Source organism: Mirounga leonina, unplaced genomic scaffold (assembly GCF_011800145.1).
Source record: "Mirounga leonina isolate KUSES-001 unplaced genomic scaffold, KU_Mleo_1.0 Mir_168, whole genome shotgun sequence".
Taxonomy (NCBI): Eukaryota; Metazoa; Chordata; class Mammalia; order Carnivora; family Phocidae; genus Mirounga; species Mirounga leonina.
Window position 1 is genome coordinate 44926590 of NW_023270426.1, and position 23510 is coordinate 44950099.

Sequence of the window (23510 nt, forward strand, 5' to 3'; positions counted from 1 at the left end):
GGAGATAATAATGGAGCATTTTTAAGAGGTACTACATCGGTAATGGTCTTGATGACATTGAGGATAATAATGTGTGGGGGAAAAACAGACCTCAGCAATCTCTGAATTGGAAAGTAATTGAGAAGGTTCAAATCTGAATATGAGGAAGATACAGGAGTATGTCAAACAATTCATTTTGCTTTCCTTTTTATTCTGTATCGCATGGGGTGGTAATAGAATAAAAATGTACTTCTAAGTAAGTCTAAAAGAGCTCTTTTAAAGTATAAAATTAGAATTTTAAGTGTTAAGAAAGCATTTTATGCTTTAGATGGTAGCATTTTTCTATTTTAATGGTACACAAGATAATGGTGTACTTTATAAATTAATGGCATGTCGGAGTTAGTAATAATCATGTAGGTACATTAAGCATAACTTCTAAAAGAATAGAAGTCTAAGTCTTTTAAATAAGGACAAAGAAAAGAGGATATTAAAATTTATTGATAGGAGAGAGAGGAGGAAATAGAGAAAAACAGAATGGTAGGCAGAAAGCTCAAAGTAAGCTAGAAGAAGTAAGTTCAAATATACCAAAGCCATAATATGTATATAAGTGAATTAGACTCCTCTAATAATAGGTTGTCAAATTGGAAAAAATTCTTACTATGTAAAACAACTTTAATGTTTAACAGCAGAAGACTGTTTCATATAATGGGACTATTCAGCAGTTAAAATAAATTTTATAGGGTAAAATGATAGATCTGGGAATTAAATTACTGTATCAAAAAAATATTGGAGGGGAAGAATGGATGGAATCTTGAAGTTACATGATGGGTTAATGGAGTTTATTGCACTTCTTTGATGTGCTCTAAAATGTTTATTATAAAAGCAAAAAAAAAAAAAAGCTAGAATGACATGAATTAACACTGACATGAGTAAATCTAAAAAGCGTAATGTTGAGCAAGAAAAAGTTCCAGAAGAATATGTAGATTTTGATGCCTTTCACATAATTTTTAATTCTCTGCAAAAAAAACCCTTTAAAGTATAATTAACTGTGTAAGGGGCATGCATAGGGACAATAAACACTAAGTTACATAATGGGAGTTACCTTTGCAGAGCAAGTGGGGAATGGGATTGGTAAGGACATGGAGCCTCCCTTTGTCTATTTAATAATTAATTTTTTCCAAAAAAAATGAAAAAGATAGGAACAAATATAGATAAAGCCAACTATATTTCAAAATAAAAGATTATTTTTTTTAAATGTGAGGTATAGGAACAGTTCCTATAACATACAGGTCAATACATACAGGTCAATAAATTGGTATGAATCCCATATCATTAATGCAAAAGTGTGCTATCTGAATTTGAAACTTTCCAAAGGGTTCAAGTACTCCTCGGCTAAATATTGCTCTTTATTTTCTGTGTCTGTGTGAAACCCAGTGGGTTTAACTTAGTACCTAGTATGTAGTGACCACTTGAAGAATATATGGTACCTAGAAATTATACTTAAAGAAATGATTGTCTGAGTCCTTTGATATAAACTGAAAAAGGTTTAATATAAGGTAATGATTTAGATTAAATTAAAGGATTTCCTTTGGAGTAACATACTAGGCAGAGCTGTAGCATATGGCTGTGTCCAAGGGTTGTGATTTGGTGGTCTGTGCTTCATTTACCTTGTGGTCGTGTGGACAGCTTAGAGGAAAGGTGCCTTTTTCTTTTTCTTTTTTTTTTTTTTTGTTAAGATTTCAAGAATTTATTTATATGAGAGAGAAAGAGCGTGAAGTGGGGAAGGACAAATGGAGAGGGAGAGAGAAACTTAGCAGACTCCTGATGCAAACCTCGATCTCATGATCCTGAGATCAGGACCCAAGCTGAAACCCAAGAATTGGACGCTTAACTGACTGTACCACGCAGGCAATCATAGACACTTGAACACAAATATTTCTCATAGTATATAAGTAAATTTATTTAAAATGCTAAGGAAATGAATAAAATGTGGGATTTATTTTATTATCAGTAAGTAATTTGTTAAAGCCAGTTTTTATTTGTGAGAAGAAATGTAGCTGTTTTTTTTGAAAGCTAATTTCCTCATTTAAGAACAAATGCTCTAACTTCCCTTTTTAATAATGACTTTATGAAAGTGGGCAAATTCGTTATACTTGGATATTCTGTTTTTATAATTCTACCCTAGAATTTACAGCATTTCTAAGTGTACATACTATTTAGAAAGTTGTTTTGACTTAAATGAGTATTGCTGTTTAGTTGTTTCCTCTGAGGGCTCTTTCTTGCTTTAAAAAAATAAAGATGTTCCCAATACAATTACATTCTAAAATTGCCTCTGCATCTTTTTATATGATACCCTTCTTTTTCTTTAAATTTGTTTTTGTCATTACTCAAAATACTTCGTGAGTCAACAGGTTTTTTTTTGTTTTTTTTTTTTCATTTTATTCCTTTATGATTAAGTACTCCTTTTGTTAGTTTTCCAAGATACTTCTCTAGGTTGGTACATAATTTCTATGATTCTGGCCTATTATTTTTACTTTTGAAGAGTGAGGGCTGATGTAAAAAATGTAAATTAGAACTTTAAAGGGTATCTTCTCTCTTCTTTCATGCCTCAAATAAGAGAAGTGAAATTTTCCCCAGCTTCCTGGTATCAGAAAGTATGCTCCAGAAGACTTACTCATCCATTTATATTCTGAGTTAGATCCTGATCTGAACTTTTGAGATAAAGACAATAATTTTATGGTTGGAAATAGTGAAAAAATAAGTTTGTGCTGAGTTGAAAACTAAGTAGACTTAGTTTTATAGTGAGAATATTCTGGGAGGAAAAAAGAAAGTTAAGAAAAGTATGCTGGTTTAAATTTTTAAAATTATTTCTAAACCTGTTGACTCAGTAAAAATTTTTTTCTTTAAATTTTTTATTGTTATGTTAATCATCATACATTACATCGTTAGTTTTTGATGTAATGTTCCATGATTCATTGTTTGTGCATAACACCCAGTGCTCCATGCAGAACGTGCCCTCTTTAATACCCATCACCAGGCTAACCCATCCTCCCACCCCCCTCCCCTCTAGAACCCTCAGTTTGTTTTTCAGAGTCCATCGTCTCTCATGGTTTGTCGACTCAGTAAAAATTTGAGTACCAAAACTAGTTTGAATTCTAGAGACTGAGTGTTGGAAGAAGAAATGATGCTTCAGGAACTTCTTTCCGTCTCTTAAAGTCCTATAAGTATAATGAATAATGTAAAATAATTGCTTTGTTGACACTGTAGAAATATATCATAGAGACATCTTCTAAAAGGAGTAATGCCCCTCCAGGCAGTCATCTTTTATTCCTGTTAGATTACAGATTCCTTGTGAGTGAGAAACTCATTGTATCATCTGCAACACAGTATGTATGTTTACTTGGAAAAATAATCATTACAGCGAAATATTATTTGAATTTTTCCAGTTTGTTAATACAACACAAATTAAGAGCTTATTTTTACTTTAAATATCGGCTAAAGACTAGAGTCTTGGCTTTTTAAATGTCTTATTCAAGTATTTTTCTGATTGTTGGATTATGAAGTGATAGTTTGTATATAGTAGTAAGTGTTTTAGTTCCTACCCTGTGCTTGTCATTTTGCTAGATGTTATAAAGGTTATTACAGGCTAAAATACATATTCTCCCCTTCTGTATTCAAGAAGCTTCCTTCTTGGGGCGCCTGGGTGGCTCAGTCGTTAAGCGTCTGCCTTCGGCTCAGGTCATGATCCCAGGCTCCTGGGATCGAGTCCCACATCAGGCTCCCTGCTCGGCAGGAAGCCTGCTTCTCGCTCTCCCACCCCCCCCTGCTTGTGTTCCTGCTCTCGCTATCTCTCTCTCTCTGTCAAATAAATAAATAAAATCTTAAAAAAAAAAAAAAAAGCTTCCTTCTTTTTGGGCAGCAAAAACATTGAATAGTGCAGAACAAGAGGTTAGAGAGAGGTTTTAATGGTAAGTTTAGAAGGGGAAGTATCCTATTTTGTATAGAACCTGTAAAAAGAAAACAGGGAAAATCTCATGAAATAAATTACTTTTAAAAGTATAGATACCAAACAGAAAATAAAATAGTATAGCCACAATCATTATACCCCTATTTGGGGGGACTTTTCCATTTTTATGAATTTTTTCCAAATTGCAGATGTCTCTAGGGGTGATCACAACTCAAGTCTTCATCAATAGCTAACATATAAATTACTAGGCAGCAGAACAAAAAGAGTAGGTGTTAGGATAAGGAACAAGCAAAGAAGGGGCTGCTAGTGGGACTACGTTATTTTGCTAGGCTCTGTCACTGAAAATCACTCCATGGACTGTAGGTTGCTGATCATTTTTTTTTTAAAGATTTTATTTATTTATTTGAAAGAGAGAGCACAAGCAGGGTGAGGATCAGAGGGAGAAGCACACTTCCCGCTGAGCAGGGAGCCCAATGTGGGACTCTATCCCGGGACTCCAGGATCATGACCTGAGCCAAAGGCAGACACTTAAGGACTGAGCCACCCAGGTGCCCCTTATTCTTCTTCTTTTTTTTTTTACTATGCATTTTATTTATTTTTATTAACATATAATTTATTTGTTTCAGGGGTGCAGGTCTGTGATTCATTAGTCTTACACACGATGCACAGCACTCACCATACCACATATCCTCCCCAGTGTCCATCACCCAGTCAGCCCATCCCTCCCACCCCCTCTCCACTCCAGCAACCCTTAGTTTGTTTCCTGAGATTAAGAGTCTCTTATGGTTTGTCTCCCTCTCTGGTTTCATCTTGTTTCATTTTTCTCTCCCTTCCCCTCTGATCCTCTGCCTTGCTTCTCAAATTCCTCATATCAGTGAGATCACATACTTGTCTTTCTCTGATTGACTTATTTTGCTTAGCATAAGACCCTCTAGTTCCATCCATGTTGTTGAAAATGGCAAGATTTTGTTTTTGTTTTTGTTTTTTATGGCTGCATAATATTCCATTGTATATATATACCACACCTTCTTTATCCATTCATCTGCTGATGGACATCTAGGCTCTTTCCATAGTTTGGCTATTGTGGACATTGCTGCTATAAACATCGGGGTGCACGTACCCCTTTGGATCCCTACATTTGTATCTTTGGGGTAAATACCCAGTAGTGCAGTTGCTGGGTCGTAGGGTAGCTCTATTTTCAACTTTTTAAGGAACCTCCATACTGTTTTCCAGAGTGGCTGCCCCAGCTTGCATTCCCACCAACAGTGTAGGAGTGTTCCCCTTTCTCCGCATCCCTGCCAACATCTGTCGTTTCCTGACTTGTTAATTTTAGCCATTCTGACGGGTGTGAGGTGGTATCTCATTGAGGTTTTGATTTGGATTTCCCTGATGCCGAGCGATGTTGAGCACTTTTTCATGTGTCTGTTGGCCATTTGGATGTCTTCTTTGGAAAAATGTCTGTTCATTGTCATCCGCCCATTTCTTGATTGGATCATTTGTTCTTTGGGTGTTGAGTTCGAAAAGTTCTTTATAGATTTTGGATACTAGCCCTTTATCTGATATGTCATTTGCAAATATCTTCTCCCATTCTGTCGGTTGTCTTTTGGTTTTGTTGACTGTTTCCTTTGCTGTGCAAAAACTTTTTATCTTGATGAAATCCCAATAGTTCATTTTTGCCCTTGCTTCTCTTGCCTCTTTGCCTTGCTTCTCTTGCCTTGCCTTGAAGGATGTTGAACCAACCTTGCAGCCCAGGAATAAATCCCACTTGGTCGTGGTGAATAATTCTCTTAATGTACTGTTGGTGATGTTTCTAGGAGGAAGTTGCTGCGGCTGGGGTCAAAGAGGTTGCTGCCTGTGTTCTCCTTTAGGATTTGGATGGACTCCTGTCTCACATTGAGGTCTTTCAACCATTTTGAGTCTATTTTTGTGTGTGGTGTAAGGAAATGGTCCAGTTTCATTCTTCTGCATGTGGCTGTCCAATTTTCCCAACACCATTTGTTGAAGAGACTGTCTTTTTTCCATTGGACATTCTTTCCTGCTTTGTCGAAGATTAGTTGACCATAGACTTGAAGGTCCATTCTGGGCTCTCTATTCTGTTCCATTGATCTATGTGTCTGTTTTTGTGCCAGTACCATACTGTCTTGATGATGACAGCTTTGTAATAGAGCTGGAAGTCCGGAATTGTGATGCCACCAGCTTTGCTTTTTTTTTCAACATTCCTCTGGCTATTCGGGGTCTTTTCTGGTTCCATACAAATTTTAGGATTATTTGTTCCATTTCTTGAAAAAAATTGATGGTATTTTGATAGGGATTGTATTAAATGTGTAGCTTGCTCTAGGTAGCATAGACATCTTCACAATATTTGTTCTTCCCATCCATGAGCATGGAACGTTTTTCCATTTCTTTGTGTCTTCCTCAGTTGTATTCTATAGTTTTCTGAGTACAGATCCTTTGCCTCTTTGGTTAGATTTATTCCTAGGTATCTTATGGTTTTGGGTACAATTGTAAATGGGATCAACTCCTTAATTTCTCTTTTTTCTGTCTTGTTGTTGGTGTATAGAAATGCAACTCATTTCTGTGCATTGATTTTATATCCTGCCACTTGACTGAATTCCTGTTTGAGTTCTAGTAGTTTTCCACATAAATTACCATATTATCTGCAAAAAGTGAGAGTTTCATTTCTTTGCCGATTTGGATGCCTTTTATTTTTTATTTTTGTCTGATTGCGGAGGCTAGGACTTCTAGTACTATGTTGAACAGCAGTGGTGATAGTGGACATCCCCGCCATGTTCCTGACCTTAGGGGGAAAGCTCTCAGTTTTTCCCCATTGAGAATGATATTCACTGTGGGTTTTTCATAGATGGCTTTTATGATATTGAGGTATGTACCCTCTATCCCTACACTGTGAAGAATTTTAATCAAGAAAGGATGTTGTGCTTTGTCAAATGCTTTTTCTGCATCTATTGAGAGTATCATATGGTTCTTGTTCTTCCTTTTATTAATGTATTATATCACATTGATTGATTGCGGATGTTGAACCAACCTTGCAGCCCAGGAATAAATCCCACTTGGTCGTGGTGAATAATTCTCTTAATGTACTGCTGGATCCTATTGGCTAGTATTTTGGTGAGAATTTTTGCATCCATGTTCATCAGGGATATTGGTCTGTAGTTCTCCTTTTTGATGGGGTCTTTGTCTGGTTTTGGGATCAAGGTAATGCTGGCCTCATAAAACGAGTTTGGAAGTTTTCCTTCCATTTCTATTTTTTTAAACAGCTTCAGAAGAAAAGGTATTAATTCTTCTTTAAAAGTTTGGTAGAATTCCCCTGGGAAGCCATCTGGCCCTGGGCTCTTTGTTGGGAGATTTTTGATTACTCCTTCAATTTCCTTAGTGGTTATAGGTCTGTTCAGGTTTTCTATTTCTTCCTGGTTCAGTTTTGGTAGTTTATACTCTCTAAGAATGCATCCATTTCTTCCAGATTGTCTAATATGCCTGCATATAGTTGCTCATAATATGTTCTTATAATTGTTTGTATTTCTTTGGTGTTGGTTGTGATCCCTCCTCTTTCATTCATCATTTTATTTATTTGGGTTGTTTCTCTTCTTTTTGATAAGTCTGGCCAGGGGTTTATCAATCTTTTTAATTCTTTCAAAAACCAGCTCCTAGTTTCATTGATCTGTTGTACTGTTCTTTGGGTTTCTATTTCATTGATTTCTGCTCTGATCTTTATTATTTCTCTTCTCCTGCTGGGTTTAGGCTTTATTTGCTGTTCTCTAGCTCCTTTAGTTGTAGGGTTAGGCTGTGTATTTGAGACCTTTCTTGTTTCTTGAGAAAGGCTTGTATTGCTGTGTACTTTCCTCTTAGGACCAGGTTCCCCTCATTCTTGCACAGACTAAAAATACAGGTAGTTGGTAGAAGAAACTTAAGTCTCTTGATATATATATATATATATATATATATAGGATTTGATAGATATATATATATACATGTATATATGTGTGTGTGTGTGTATATATATATATATCTATATATCTCCCAGATAGCCAGAGGAAACCCAGATAACCACACCTTTAAAATTTTTTTCTCAAATATAGCAAATTTATCTCTGCTTCCTATGAAAATACTTAGTAGATTTCAAATAACCATCTCATCTAATTGTTATGTGTTTAAACAAGGCCAGGATGTCAGAGGAAGTATACTAACAGTAGTATAAATAATGTCAAATGGCCTGAGACAATGGAAAAAGAGTTAAAACAAAAAATCCATAGGAGCAAACTAGAAAATCAGTATAGGTTTTAACCACTTACCCTAGGGATGGAGAACTCAGTACAACTGTTAGATACAATAACAACAAAATTCAGTTATAGATCTTCCTGATGGTGTTGCTTTTAGAAACCATAATAATAGCAGATACCATTTATTTTGTATATTTAACTATGTGCCAGTCCCTTTCCCAGTCATTTTACATAAGTTACATTTCATCATTGCTAAATCTTTAAAAAAATAGGTGGTATTCTTCCCATTTTAGGAATGAGAGAACTATATAAAACTCTTTAAGACAGAGTCTTCTGGCTCCAAAAGCAGTTTTCTTTATGCTACAAGATAAAGTGGCATCCTATATTATTTATTTAAGAATGCAGGAAAGCATGGAGCATAATGTGTTTACTAGAATGTACGTAGTTATATTTTAAGGAGCATACAGAGGGGCCTTTGTAAAGAGTAGGACTCTCTACATCTCTTGCCAATCCCAGCCTTTCAGGTAAACCCAACTTCTGTTTCTGCTTCTTATTTCTAGACTCCTGACCGTAGCTAGAGAGGATTACGTGGTGTTTGGATTGTATGTACACGAATTCTGTTTTCCAGCTTCACTGAGCCCTCAGTGACTCTTAGGAGTACTTTTACTCATCTAGCATCATCTGTTGTACCTTCTATAACCCTAGCTTGAAATGTTTCTCGTTCTTGTGAAGCTCCTAGCCCTACCCTACTCTTCTTCACTCTTAGCAGACCATCTCTTACTCATCAAGAAAATTGAGATATTTACATCTTCTCTTTTTTTGATCTTCCTTAGACTCTTAATTTACATCAACACTCCTTACTCCCCAAGCTTCCCATGTCCAGATTGATCAGTACTTTGAAAATAGTCAAGTTTCTGGATAACCGTATGTCTGCTCGAACCTACAAGTTACACAAACTCTTTCTTCTTCTTCAGTGTATATTGTCCATAGAATTTATCTTTACTTCTGTGGCTTTGTTGCTTTCTGCTGATTTCTAAGTAAAAATAGGTTCTACTACTTTCATGAAGTCCTTGAGGAAAAGATCTCTGTATAATTTGTTTTATATTAAGTTTTAATTGAATACATAATTCTCATAAAACTGAGTTATAATAATGCAATAACAATTTTTTAATAATAGAAATCTTGAAAATTAGGCAAAAATATAAACAAATTTATAGATTTATTGGAGCATAATGGAAACTGAGAAACATCAAAGAAAATGATTTCTCAACTTTTGAGCTACCTTTATAATTATTAATGAGACATTAAATGGAATATGTCTGTGTTGTGGGAGGAAGGAAGACTTACAGATGTAGAAAAGAGTGTCAAGCATATTCTGATGGTATTGTCATGTTTTTGTTGATTGAATTCTTAGAAACACCATACCATTATAATGTGGTTATATGATATTACTCTGGGTTATAAAATGGGAGTATTTAACTTTTCAAAGCACATTCCATCAGACAGAAAGGAGAATCAGCATTTAATTTCTGCGTTATTCTGTGACTATAATAAAAATATTACTAATGAGGACTTGAAAAAAGGTGTTAAAGTTAGTTTATGTCATATTGGACTCACCATAGGCCTCATCCCTTAAAATGCATTGAAATAGTATGAACTTATATCAGGAAAGAAAACAGGTCATTGTATAGTTAAAAATATTTTTGTTTTGTTTTTGTTACAGGCAGCTGTTAAATCTAAGAAAGCTACAGATACCTATAAACTTTATGTGGAGAAGTATGCATTAGCAAAAACTGATTTTGAACAGAAAATGACAGAAACAGCTCAGGTTGGTATTTTTAAGCTTTAAATCTAAAACAGGATATTTGTTTTACTGATACAAATAATATAATTCTTGTGTCAAATAATTTTTTAGTATGTTTTATTAATGCTGTTTTAAAGATACACATCTTGTTTTGGAAATCGAGGACCAAGATGCAATAACTATGACGTTATAAGGGAATATTTAGGTGTACAGAAGAGGCTGTTTAAAGAGAATTGGGGAAAGTGAGTATATTGGTAGATGATGAAAACAGGGCTGATTGTTAGCCTTATGTATGAATTGTAAAATTGATTTCTGCTTAAGAAGAAAACTGGAAATGATTCACTGCTGAGAATATAACATTATTCTTATAATTCTTATAGAAGGAATTAACAAAGAATCAAGAATCCGTGCTCCTCATAGAGCTTCCATTTTAGTTAGGGAGGACAGACAAAAAAGTCTGTTTCCCATAAACTTGGGATCATTTATATCCCATTTGATGTTCTTAGAGTCTTAATTAAAGGCCTAGGTTTAAGATGGGTACCTTTTATGAATCATAACTAAAACTCCTACCCCCACCCTCTTGTACTTCTTTCTTGTTTTGTTTTTCTCCTTAGCACCTATTGTCATCTAATACGCCATGAATGTTATTTACTCTGTCAGGATAGGCTGGGTATGCTGAGGTGACGAAGAAACCCCCATATCTCAGTGGCTTACAATAGCAGGGGTTTGTTATGTTCTTATTCATCATGGGTTGGCTGTAGCTATTCTGCTTATTCTTTACTCTGCTGTTGATGCTGGTGAAGAAACCACTTCTTAGAACATTATTCTTAGTCATCATATTTGAATGTAGTGAAGCACACTGGTTCTTTTACCGTTTTTTTATCGTCTGTCTTCCTCCACTAAAATATAAGTTCTGTGATAACAGGGATTCTCATGGTAGGCATTCAATAAGTGTGAAGAAGGACTTTATGAATCTGCCTTTTTGGATTCTAGGGAGTCTTCCTGCTTAGAGTGATGAATGATTCCCATCTGAGAAATCAGAAGGCTTTCATGCTTGTTTGCAGGCATATACACATCCGTCTTTACTTGCCGTGGTGCAGGCACTGTGCTAGTTGCTGGGTGTATAACAGTATATACGTAAATAAAATATCTCCCTGCTCTAGGTGGAGGATACAATATAGTGGAGGGAGGCAAACATTAAATACATGATTAAATACAAAGTTATGATGAATTATTAAACCTGTTACAAGGGAAAAGAAGGATTCTATGAGATGGAATAATAGGAGCAACCTAATTTGATTTGGATTTGGGAGTTAGGAAAGGCTTTTTTGGAAAAGTGAGATTTAAAACTGAGACTTGAAGAATGAGTAAAGAGACACATTCTAGGGCATGAGTGTTCCAGGTATCGAGGACCCCTGGATATAAGACCCAGAGGTATGAAAAAGCTGTCGCATTGTAGAAAGCAAAGAGTGCTTACTGAAACTGAGTGAAGAGGGAGAGTGGGAAGAAGTTAGAGATAGGGAAGAACAAAGCTCTATAGTAAGGGTTTAGGTTTTCTTAAGAGCAGTTGGAAGAGGGTTCCCCTTCTCCACATCCTCACCAACATTTGTTGTTTCCTGTCTTGTTAATTTTTGCCATTCTAACTGGTATAAGGTGGTATCTCATTGTGATTTTGATTTGTATTTCCCCAATGGCTAATGATGTTGAACATTTTTTCATGTGTGCAAATCCCAAGAAGTTAGAAATAATCTCAAATTTTTTAAAAAGAAAAAGAATAGGGCATAAGTCAAATAAAGGAGAGAAAAATTAAAAAAAAAAAAAAAAAGGCAGTTGGGAGACACTGAAAGATTGTATGCAGCATGGGGCTCGATCCCAGGACCCTGGGATCATGACCTCAGCCGAAGGCAGACACTTAACCGACTGAGCCACCCAGGCGCTCCCCTGATCTGCATTTTAAAAGATAATTCTGGGAATTTTGTGGAGCATGGATTATGGTAGGGCCAAATGAAAATCAAGAGTCTAGTTTGGAAGGAGAGTATAGTGGTCAGGTGAGGATGAGGGGCCGTGTGGTGGTTGAAAGAGAGAATTGAGTGTGTTCGGAGATGGCAGGAGTTGGAGGATGGGGGGATTATTGGGGAGATCAGGATCTCTTGTGGGTTTTGGCTTGTAAGTTCGTGTGGTTAGAGATGAATGGGAAAGACTAGATGAAGAACTGTTAGGTTAGTTTGAGAGGTTGGAAGGGGATCAGATGTTCCATTCTGAACATGTTAATTTTAAAGTGGAGACATCATGTGGGCAGTTGTGGAAGATCCAGATAATCTGGGCTGGGTATAATGTTCACAGTCCTTTGTTTACATGTCTGAAATCCAAAAGCTCTAAAAACCGAAAGTTTTTTTTCTGTAATTCATTTGGCAGCAAAACTTGACCAGAACTGATGTAAGGCTATTAATTTATCCTACCTACATTGAATATACATGTTTTCCTTTAGAAATATTAACGTGTTTGATACACAGATGCCACTGCAAATCCTGCTTGCAGTATTGTGAAAGATATGGTAACAACACCACATTACCTTTATTTTAAAAATTCAATATGTTTGAACTCTAAAACATCTGGTCCCAAAGTTTTGAATGAAGGATTATGAGCTTGTGTAAAATAAGGGCTTGCCAGTACTCAAAGCCATAATAACATCATCTTTGAATAGAGTGTAGGGAAGAAAGGGCCAAGCTCTGAGAGACTCATCATTGACAGTTTGGTAAAAGAAGGGATGCTGAGACCCAAGTAGGAGAGGCCAGACAAGGAAGAAAACTGGGAAGTATAATGTCATGGCAGCTGGGAAATGATAATATTTCAAGAAGGGTTTAGTTAATTGTAATAAATGAGCCTCTAACCCTAGTGAGAGAAAAAACTTCAATTTCTGTAGCAACAAGCCTTATTGTAGACTTCAGCAAGTGTTCTTTTGGCTTTTGAATCCTTAGGAACACTTGTTTATAAGACAGTACTAGTACTGGTTCATTAATTTTGCATCAACATGATTAGTTTCTGTCAGAAAATGTTTGCCTTTCAGCTATTTAATTTGGAAAAATTAGAATTTGCTAGAGTCAGAGTTTTTTATTCGTTTATATTATTTTATAAAAGTGTTCTGAAAATTTTCAGCACTCCTCTTTCCCTCTCATTTCTTTCTATTTTTTCATTACTTTTTTTTTTTTTCCCCACATTGGCATTTTGTTTATTCTGCTACTTCCAAGATGGGGACATTAATATATTTGAGCAAATGTATAACCACACTGCTTTTAAGTAAAGGTGATGGTATACTGTGCTAATGTGTGTATGTTTGTTCTCTCTCACGTTCCCTCTTCGTCTCTGTCTCTCTGTCAGACTAGTACAACGGCAAAAAGGGCTATCATTTCTTAATGGATAGTAGACTTTAAACTTTAATTTCAGCTATTTAGAAGTGAAAAGAATTCTTTTACATTTCCATCTTTCTTTGTTCCAGGCCAAGCACGTTGACCTGATTCACTGTCAGTCTAGTGAAAATCAGATTTGGGTGACAGGACCTATATTTACTAGTGGGAAAAGAAGTTGAGTCTGTGGGATGAAAGAGGTTAGGATTTATTTAGAGTATTGTGATTTAATTATTTTCATTTGGGGTTAGGAAAAAACATGATTAAAATTGTGAATTTTCTTTGTGTTTATGCTTTCTACTATTATTTAATGATACTTAAAAACTGGAGAGAATATGGAGATTTTGTTTAAACAGGTGGCTCATTCAAGGAAGCTTTGAGATTTGCTTAAACAACAACTTCAGATTAAGGACTTTTAGTATTAGGGTGCTTTTATGTATTAGAGTGGCTGACAAAATTGTACTTTTAATTTTTAATTTTTATTTATTTTTTTAAGAGAGAGAATATGTGAGTGGAGCCGGGGGAGGGGCATACAGGGAGAGAGAACTCCACGCAAACTTCCCATTGAGCGTGGAGCCTGTTGTGAGCCTCGATCTCACAACCCTGAGATCATGACCTGAGCTGAAATCAAAAGTCAGATGCTTAACCGACTGAGCCACCCAGGCGTCCCCAAAATTGTACTTTTTAAAAAAATTAATGTAACAATACATATGAATACGGTGAATTTGAAATTGCAAGGAAGAAAAGCCTGATTTGTTCAAGAAAGTTCATTTATTTATATCCAAAACTAGAGACTATAGTCCCATTGTTGAATTACTCTATGTTTAGTCATCACTAATTCTGAGGAATTGTGATATTTAGCAGATCCCCTACCCCCTAAAAAAACCAACCCAGCACAGTTTCTAAATTGCATCTGAATCACGCTTTGAGTTTTTGTGTGGCTTCATGCTTCAAGATATTTTTAAATAATTAAGGATATGTCTTACTCAGTGTAGCTCTTTCAAAAGAGAATGAAGGTGGCACAGTTTTCTTGGAATTAGGGATTATCCATATGAAATTTGTGGCTGTTTGACCTAGCTTTTCTGGATTTGGGTCTTACCAGTCTATGAGAAAATATCTTATTCATTAAATTGCAAAAATTTAAGCTGAAGGCAAATTCTTATAATAGGAACATAAAATAGAATCATGCTTCTGTGGATATTCCTCACTTCTTAAGAAGGTAATTTAGAATCTTGAAATACTGGTATTCTCATTGATTTGGTCAAAATGAGTCAAAGCAAGACATTTTAACTCCACCATTTCTCATGAATAAAATTGATTGAAGTGTTTGAACTATTGTTACATTATTGCCAAAACTATAATTTCACCATTACTGATTTTTTTTAGAAAGTTCAGACCCTTGCGCAGATATGAACATGATCATTTAGCTTAGTGATTTTCTGATCATATAACTCAGTGCTAAAGAAAATTATATATTAAATATGGGGTGAGGAAACTTAATTTGATAATCTAACCAGAAAAAATAACAAGGCATTTAGGCCTATTCCTTAGAACTGATTTAATTTGGCCAAGAAAAAAAAGTAATCAGGTTTGTGCAGTCGAAATGACAAATGTATTTTGTTTGAAAATAGCTAGTTCAGCATTTCCCAAATCCTGTTTTGAGGAATATTATTGTGTGAGATATTAATAGATACTCAGAGAAGAAGAAAAACAAAAAGGACTGTGTGGTCAAAGAAATGTGGAACACACTGGGTTAAGCAAAATGAAACATGTTTTTTTTCAGTATTTCTTAGGCTTCTTAATTTGTTTATTGGAAGCCAAGTCTAGCAGTGGTTTTCTTCCCAGGGAATAAATATCAGAATGACCTGGGAATTTTTTCCAAACAACATTCTCATCTTTTTCCACTCCCATTCCCCAGGGAGTAGTAGAGGATCTATGCGTTCTGTAGTTTGAAAACTTTTTCCAGGTGACTGGATGTATCCCCACCTTCTGTTGAGAACTGCTGAGATAGAGTATACAGGCTTTTCCATATTTCTTTGACCATAGATTACATCTTTTGAAGGCCATGTATTAATATTTCAAGGATTAGAAAGACACTTTGAGAGTTCAGGCTAGATTATAAAGTCTTCAGAAGTAAACAGTAGCTTTTGCTCTGCCAACTATCTGCTCTTCAGTTGGAAACACTTCTGCCTTGGCTTTTGTGACACTCCTCATTTGGATCTCCTTCCAATTTTCTGACTGTAATTATAGATTTTAATTGTGGTGTCTTCAAACTCTGAACAAGTTCATACATGCCTGAGAAATGGCATAACAAAGTTTATATATTAAAAAGTTAAACATTTCAGTATATTTATTGGACCCATTTGTCTAGAAGTATTGTTAAACATTACATAATAATGTTAACTCACTAAATTTGGTTAGCTATATTGAGATGATTTAAAAGGTCTTTTGATTGCAGGGGCATCTGTCTGGCTCAGTTGGTAAAGCATGTGACTCTTCATCTCAGGGTCAAGTTCGAGCCCCACGTTGAGTGTAGATTACCTAAAAAAATAAATAATAATGTTAAAAAGTTTTGATTTCAGAGTGTGTGTATTTTTTATGTATATATGTAACTTTTCATATTTGTTATCCAGAAGTTTCAAGATATTGAAGAAGCTCATCTCATTCACATAAAGGAAATTATAGAATCCTTGTCAAATGCTGTAAAGGAAATTCATTTGCAAATAGCCCAGGTAAGTTTTTCCTTTTGTTGAACTGATCCATGAAAATTTTATGTTCATTTATGACTCTTTAAAAATCCAAAACTCAATTTTTTTTTTTAAATTTCAGGTAAGAATGTGTATTTACATGTATTAAATATAAAATAAACTGGATTTTTTGGGACCCCTGGGTGGCTCAGTTGGTTAAGCGTCTGCCTTCAGCTCAGGTCATGATCCCAAGGTCCTGGGATCCAGCCCTGCATCGGGTCCCTACTCAGAGGGGAGTCTGCTTCTCCCTCTGCCTGCTGCTCCCCCTGCTTGTGCACTCACGCTCTCTCTCTCTTGCTCTTTATATTTGACAAATAAATAAAATCTTTAAAAAAAAAAATAAACAGGATATTTGATTGTTTGGCCACCAAGGATGATAATGCAAACCAACTGTTAAAATTTAACTATAGCTCAGTCCTTTTACCTTAAAATTCTGAAGTTAATCAATCTTTGAATATTTTTTTAAAATTTTACTGTTTTATAATTTAGAACAGCAGTAAGTTATAGAACTTGTGCTTAGAGGGGCATGTGGGTGGCTCAGTTGCTTAAGTGTCTGACTTGAGCTCAGGTCACGATCTCAGAGTCCTGGGATTGAGCCCCGTGTTGGGCTCCCCACTCGGCAGGGAGTCTGCTCCCCCCTCTCCCTTGTGCTTGCTTGCTCTCTCAAATACATAAAATCTTAAAAAAAAAAAAAGAACTTAGAAATTTTCCAAAAATAGGGGCTCCTGGCTGGCTCAGTTGGTGAAGCGTGTGATTCTTGATCTCGGGGTTGTGAGTTTGAGCCCCACGTTGGGTATAGGGATTACTTAAAAACAAAAAAATCTTTAAGAAAAAAAATTTTTTCCCCAAAAATATAAAAGCAATTTAATTATGACAATTTGGAGTGCATTGAAATAGAGTAAAGATGAGGTCTGTTATTTTTTATTATTAAGGATCTAAAAATTATTAGAGATCTATATAAGTTTGTTTTTTTTTTTTTTTTGAGAGAGCGAGAATGAGAGAGAGAGAGTACATGAGAGGGGGGAGGGTTAGAGGGAGAAGCAGGCTCCTCGCCGAGCAGGGAGCCTGATGCGGGACTTGATCCTGGGACTCCAGGATCATGACCTGAGCCGAAGGCAGTCGCTTAACCAACTGAGCCACCCAGGAGCCCTAAGTTTTAATTTATCATAAGAATTATGTGTCTAAAGCATTCAAAGATGAGGATAGGAAACTTCCTTGACTTCTAAGACTGTGGGGCTGTATCTTCAGGGGTTCATGTAAACAGTGGTTGATACCCACGGGTCTACTAACAGTACAAGGTAACAGAGCAGCATGTTAGGCAAATGAAAGTTCTCAAAGGCCTTGGGTCAAAAAAACCACATATTTTAGTGTAATGAATTTTAATTGCTTTGTGCAAGTTTTGTCTGAAATACAGTAAGAATTTTTGATGGAAAAAGAAAAAAATTATCTTTATTTCACTTTAATAGGTCCATGAAGAATTTATAAATAACATGGCTAATACTACAGTTGAAAGCTTGATTCAAAAATTTGCTGAATCAAAAGGCACTGGGAAGGAAAGACCTGGTAAGATGATAAACTCTGGGGATGCCTGGGTGGCTTAGTTGGTTGAGCATCTACCCTCGGCTCAGGTCGTGATCCGGGGTCCTGGGATCGAATCCCGCGTCGGGCTCTCTGCTTGGCGAGGAGCCTGCTTCTCCAACTCTGCCTGCTTGTGCTCTCTCTGTCAAATAAATGAAAATAACACCTTAAAAAAAAAAAACCTCTGTAAGGAAATGTATACAAATCTCGCATCTAGCAACAAATATATTTGCTTTTAATTTCCCAAACTGCAAAGTGGAGCTTAGGAGATACCTAAAAATCTGTAAAATATCAAGTATCATTTACTTTGTGTCTGATGATAGGTTAAATTAATATTTTTATTCTGGCCTTTAGTGGTTAGTAATTTAATATTAAAGTGGTTATTATAACCTTAGTTAATATGTTGTCGTTTATTTACATTTTTCAAAGGCTTAGCAACAGAAGCCCAGTTTATTATTTTTATTTTTTTATTTTTAATTAAAAAATTTTTTTTTAAGTTTATGGATGTTGACACAGTGTTATGTTAGTTTCGTGTGTGCAGCATGGTGATTCACCTCCTCTGTGGGTTATGCTATGCTCACCACAAGTGTAGCTACCATGTATCACCATACAACACTATTGCAATATCATTGTCAATATTCCCTATGAACAGAGGCATTTTAGTAAGAGGAAGGTGGGAGAGAATATTGAGCCCTCAGAACATTGAGGTCAACAGAGAACCTTCCATAAAATTTAATAACTTGTAAAATTTTCTTATTGAAATATGTATCCAACATATATATATATTGAATATATATATATTTGTTGCATAAATATGTTGACTATATATATATATATATATATATATGTTGGGTGTATATATATATATATGTTGAATATATTACCTGTATATTTGTTGCATGCTCTAAAACATTCAGACAGTGTTTTACACATTGGAGATAACCAGTGAACAAATGAATACAGGAATCCTGGTTCCTGTTTTATGAACAAATAATTACAGTATCCTGAATCTTTAACTTTTAATAAGCATGTTATGATCTATCAAATGTACTAAGCCCATTGTCTTGCTCTGCTCAGCATAGAGTCTTCCAGATTTCTTTATTTTGTTTATTGGTTATGATACCATGTTCTTGTAAGATATTTGTTTCACTCTACAGGTAAAAATAATTCAGCCTAGTAAAGAAAATATGGTTTGGAATTCAGGAAAATGGTTAAGTGATTTGTCGGGAAGTCTGGGAGCCATTTTTCTTTAGCACAGTTCCCAGAACTAAGGCTTGTAACCTAAATCTTCTTCACTTTTTCTTTTCAGATTTTATTAACTTTCAAATCATTGGTTCACTTACATTAATATTTTTCCCTTCAAATTTTCTTTTCATGCTTTCTCTACCTACCTGTTAAACTGCAGCATTTTGTTTCTGAATACTGGCACAGTAGAGATTTCTTCTCTAATCCATTTTACATGTTATACAGCACATTCATATTTTGACTATACAATTAGGAACTTACAATTGCACTACTCCTAAATCTTTGACTTTTCATTATAGACAGAATGAAATTTAGGCTCTGGATTTGGATTTAAAGCTTTTCAGGATCTGCTCTGACTAGTCTTCAGTTTTTCTATTATTAGCCTTCACTGTAGCCAGCTGGAACTGCTTGCTGTTTCCTATACATGCCCCTTTTCCTCCTTGGTACCTTAGTTGCCCTTATGTTCTTATTCTAGGAAATGCTATATCCCATTTCCTTCCTTCCTGCCCCGTGTCTTCCCATTTATTTGTCAAGCAAATAAACTCTTAAATACCCAGGTCATTTGCTACTTCCTCCATCGAAAGTGCCAGAGAACTTGAACTGTACTTTTTCCCCCTCCTTTGTTATTGGTGCTGTCTACCTTAAATTTTAATAATTGTGCAGATGTGAAGAAAAGTTCTGTATTTGATTCATCTGTTTATCTTCTTTATGGGTAAACAGTACATTTTTGTTGAGTGAATGAACAGACATACCATAGTAAAGGTAGGATGTTAGGAAGGTTGCAGTAGATAGTCTTGCTATTAGAAAAGTCTTGGTGAGGACTAGTAAATAATTATGGTTAAAGTTTAGTGAGACTTACTCTCTGCCATGTAATGTGCCAACCACTTTGCAGGCAAATTTTGATCTTCAGCAACTGTTTGAAGTAGGTACTATTATTCTCATTTTAAAGATGAGGGAAATGTTGAGAGGTTAAAGGATTTGCCAAAGTTATTACATGGCAGAGCAGATAGTAAAATGCCAGGATTCTTGACACCAGGGCCTATGCTTTGGAGAAATTAGAATAAAACTGAGTAAGTTCACATATATAAAGAGAATGAGGATGTTGAGATATATAACTACAGAAAAGTATTAAACCCTAAAATTCCGTATAAAGAGATTAAGTTATGGGGCGCCTGGGTGGTGCAGTTGGTTAAGCGTCTGACTCTTCATTTCGGCTCAGGTCATGGTCTCAGGATCGTGAGAGCGAGCTCTGTGTCAGGCTTTGTGCTGGGTGTGGAGCCTGCTTCGGATTCTCGCTCTCCCTCTGCCCCTCACCCCCTGTGTGCACCTGCGCGCTCTCTAAAAAAAAAGATTAAAGTATAAGTGAAGACCAGTTAAGAGAGGTAAAAATAGTTGGAGAACAAATAGAGTTTTTATATAGAGCATTTAGAAGTGCTGATAGATAAAAGTAAAGATGTATTGCCAGATTAAAAGTGCCTTAGAACACTAAACAAGATCAGTAAGTTGTATTATTATCGGTATCTTGTTTGTGACATTATGTTGTAGTTTTGCAAAATGTTATCATTGCAGGAAATTGGGCAAAGTGTGCAAGGAATCTCCCTGTATTTTTTTTTTTTTTACAACTGTCTGAATCTAATTATCCTAATAAAAATTACAGTTATTTTAGGGGCACCTGGGGGGGGTTCTCAGTTGGTTGGGTGTCTGGCTCATGGTTTTGCCTTGGGTCTTGATCTCAGGGGTTGTGGGATCGAGCCCCAAGTCCAGCTCCATGCTCAGCATGGAGTTCACTTGGGATTCTCTGCCTCTTCTTCTGCCCCTCCCCCAGCCTGTGCTTGAGCACACACTCTCTCTCTCTCTCAAATAAATAAAATCTTTTAAAAAATTTCAGTTATTTTCTTATCTGTGGTATTACTTAGCCCTGTAGTTTGTGGTCTGTTCTTTAGTAGCAGTGAAATTTTTAAGCCTCATTGCCCTCATCTGTAAAGTGGGGATAATAATAGTATTTCTTTATGGGGTTGTTCTGAGGGTTATATGAGATAATGTAACATTTATTGAATACTTAATAAATGTTATGTTAAAAAAGTAATACATTTCTGATAAATGGGTAGCTTCTAATTAAGATACTGTTTCTTTTATAAATTTAAATTTACTGGCCTCAGCATATATTGTGACATATAGAAAATCCCTGTAGCTAAATGGTAAGGCCAGGAATGGTGATGACATGGGCTTTCTTGGAATAATCACTAAGCCAAGAATTAGGTGACTGTTTTAGGGTGACTGTTGACACTGTGACTATAAATGACTGATTTTCAAAAAAAAAAAAAGTGGTCCTAGAACTAACTTTAAAAAGAAAGAATGGGGGGGCGCCTGGGTGGCTCAGTTGGTTAAGCGACTGCCTTCGGCTCAGGTCATGATCCTGGAGTCCCGGGATCGAGTCCCGCATTGGGCTCCCTGCTTGGCAGGGAGTCTGCTTCTCCCTCTGACCCTCCTCCCTCTCATGCTCTCTGTCTCTCATTCTCTCTGTCTCAAATAAATAAATAAAAAATCTTAAAAAAAAAAAAAAAAAGAATGGTGTCGGAGTGGAGTGGGTAGAATAAATATTACTTCTCTAGTTGGCTTGCTATGGGTGACTAGTTAATAGCTCTTTCTTTGTATTTGTTCAGCTTATGGGCACCTGAACAAATGAGTCTGGGGGCCTATTTCAGTGATGAAAATTTTGTGTTTCTCAGAAAAATAATATACTCAAAAATTTGCATTTGATTGTATGGAATTCATAGACTTAAAGGATTTTGTTTTGTGAGATGTATTCTAACGTTCAATTGTGTGAACTGCTAATTGCTGTTAATACTTTGTTTCTTTTGTTTTGTAAGGGCCCCCTCTGGTGGATGAATTCCTTCTTAAACTAGTTTTCGTCCTGTGCGATTTATATTTTAAAAAGAAAACAAGTTTGTTAAAAAATTTATATATCTAAAAATTAACCTATTTTTCTTGTGCTGAAAAATGACCATTTTTTCTTTAGTCAGTTATTTGTTCAAAGATACAACCTTTAACTTTATGTCCAATTTTCCTATGTAAATCAAACACTTTGAGAACATTAAAACTTTTTTCCCTATTCATTGAGACTATTTTTATACTACTTATTATATGAAGTGCCTTTTTTGTCATTACTTTTTAAAAAATTAAGATGGGGCTGCTCAGTCAGTTAAGCGTCAGTCAGTTAAGCGTCTGACTCTTGGTTTCGGCCCAGGTTGTGATCTCAGGGTTGTGAGATTGAGCCCCCATGGGGCTCCATGCAGTGTCTGCTTGCCCCTCTCCCTCTCCCCCTCTCCCCACTCATGCACGCATGCGCACACACACTCTCTCAAAATCTTAAAAAAAATAAATTAAGATATAATTGACATATAGTATTGTCTTAGTTTTAGATGTGCAACATAATGATTTGATGTGTGTATATGAGAAATGGTTACCAAAATAAGTTTTAACGTACATCCCTACACAGTTACAGTTTTTTCCTTGTCATGAGAACTTTTAAGAACTACTTTCTCAGCAGCTTTCAAATACATAGTACAGTGTTGTTAACTATACAGTCACCATGCTGTATATTATAACATCTCCAGGACTTTAATCTTACCATAGAAGTTTGTACCTTTTGACCATCTTTAATCATCTCACCCACTCTTCACCCCCCCCAACTCCCACTTTTGGCAACCACCAATCTTTTAACTGTATCTGTGAGTTTGGTTTTCTTTAGATTCCACATATAAGTGAGATCATACAGTATTTGTTTTTTTCTGACTTATTCACTTAGCATTATGTCCTCAAGGCCTGTTAATATTGTTGCATGTGGCAGAATTTCTTTCTTTTTTTAATTGCTATGTAATTTTTCATTGTATATATACAGCACATTTCCTTTACCCAGTCAGTGGACAGTTAGGTTGTTACGCCAACTTGGCTATTGTAAATAAGGCTGCAGTGAACATGGGAGTGTATATGTCTTTTTGAGATAGTGATTTTGAATCCTTAAGATAAACAGCTACAAGTGGAATTGCTGGATCATATGGTAGTTCTATTTTTAAGTTTTTGAGGAACCTCCGTACTGTTTTTGTCGTTACTTTTTAAGTACTACTGGCTCTTCTGGAATTAGAGCCAGTGTAAGTAGATACTTTGAATATCAAAGTGCCTGTGGTTTGAAGGATTATGAATAAACAGGTGTTTTTTAATTGTGAATATCTTTTTGTGTTCTAATGACATCCTAGTATGTCTGGTCATTCTCATGTAGTTTAATTGCCAAAGGAAATTAAAACCATATTTTTGGAGTTTCCTGTTTTATAGTCATTCTGCTAATTTTGCTGTATGCTTTTTATAATTCATGAAAGTTAAGCAAGTTTCCATTTATAAGAAACAAAAGGATAAGTAATCTAAAAAGTTGGTAGGCCAGTATATAATATGTTTAAATAAAAGATTTTGCTTTAAAACTTACCTATATTTTCATTATATGATAATATAGGTTTATAGCTCTGATTTGAGGACTTCCAGGGATTATGCTGTGTT

General features: G+C 35.6%; 1 protein-coding gene across 2 annotated transcripts in view; it reads left to right on the top strand.

Annotated features, from left to right (window-relative positions):
* Positions 1-23510, top strand: part of FCHO2 (FCH and mu domain containing endocytic adaptor 2) — a 127346-nt gene that overhangs the window by 41400 nt on the left and 62436 nt on the right. For both annotated transcript variants that reach the window (XM_035014624.1, XM_035014623.1), the window contains exons 6-8: positions 9905-10009; positions 16023-16121; positions 17603-17699. In XM_035014624.1, the coding sequence (XP_034870515.1) occupies positions 9905-10009; positions 16023-16121; positions 17603-17699 (301 nt within the window). The remainder of the gene's footprint in view (positions 1-9904; positions 10010-16022; positions 16122-17602; positions 17700-23510) is intronic.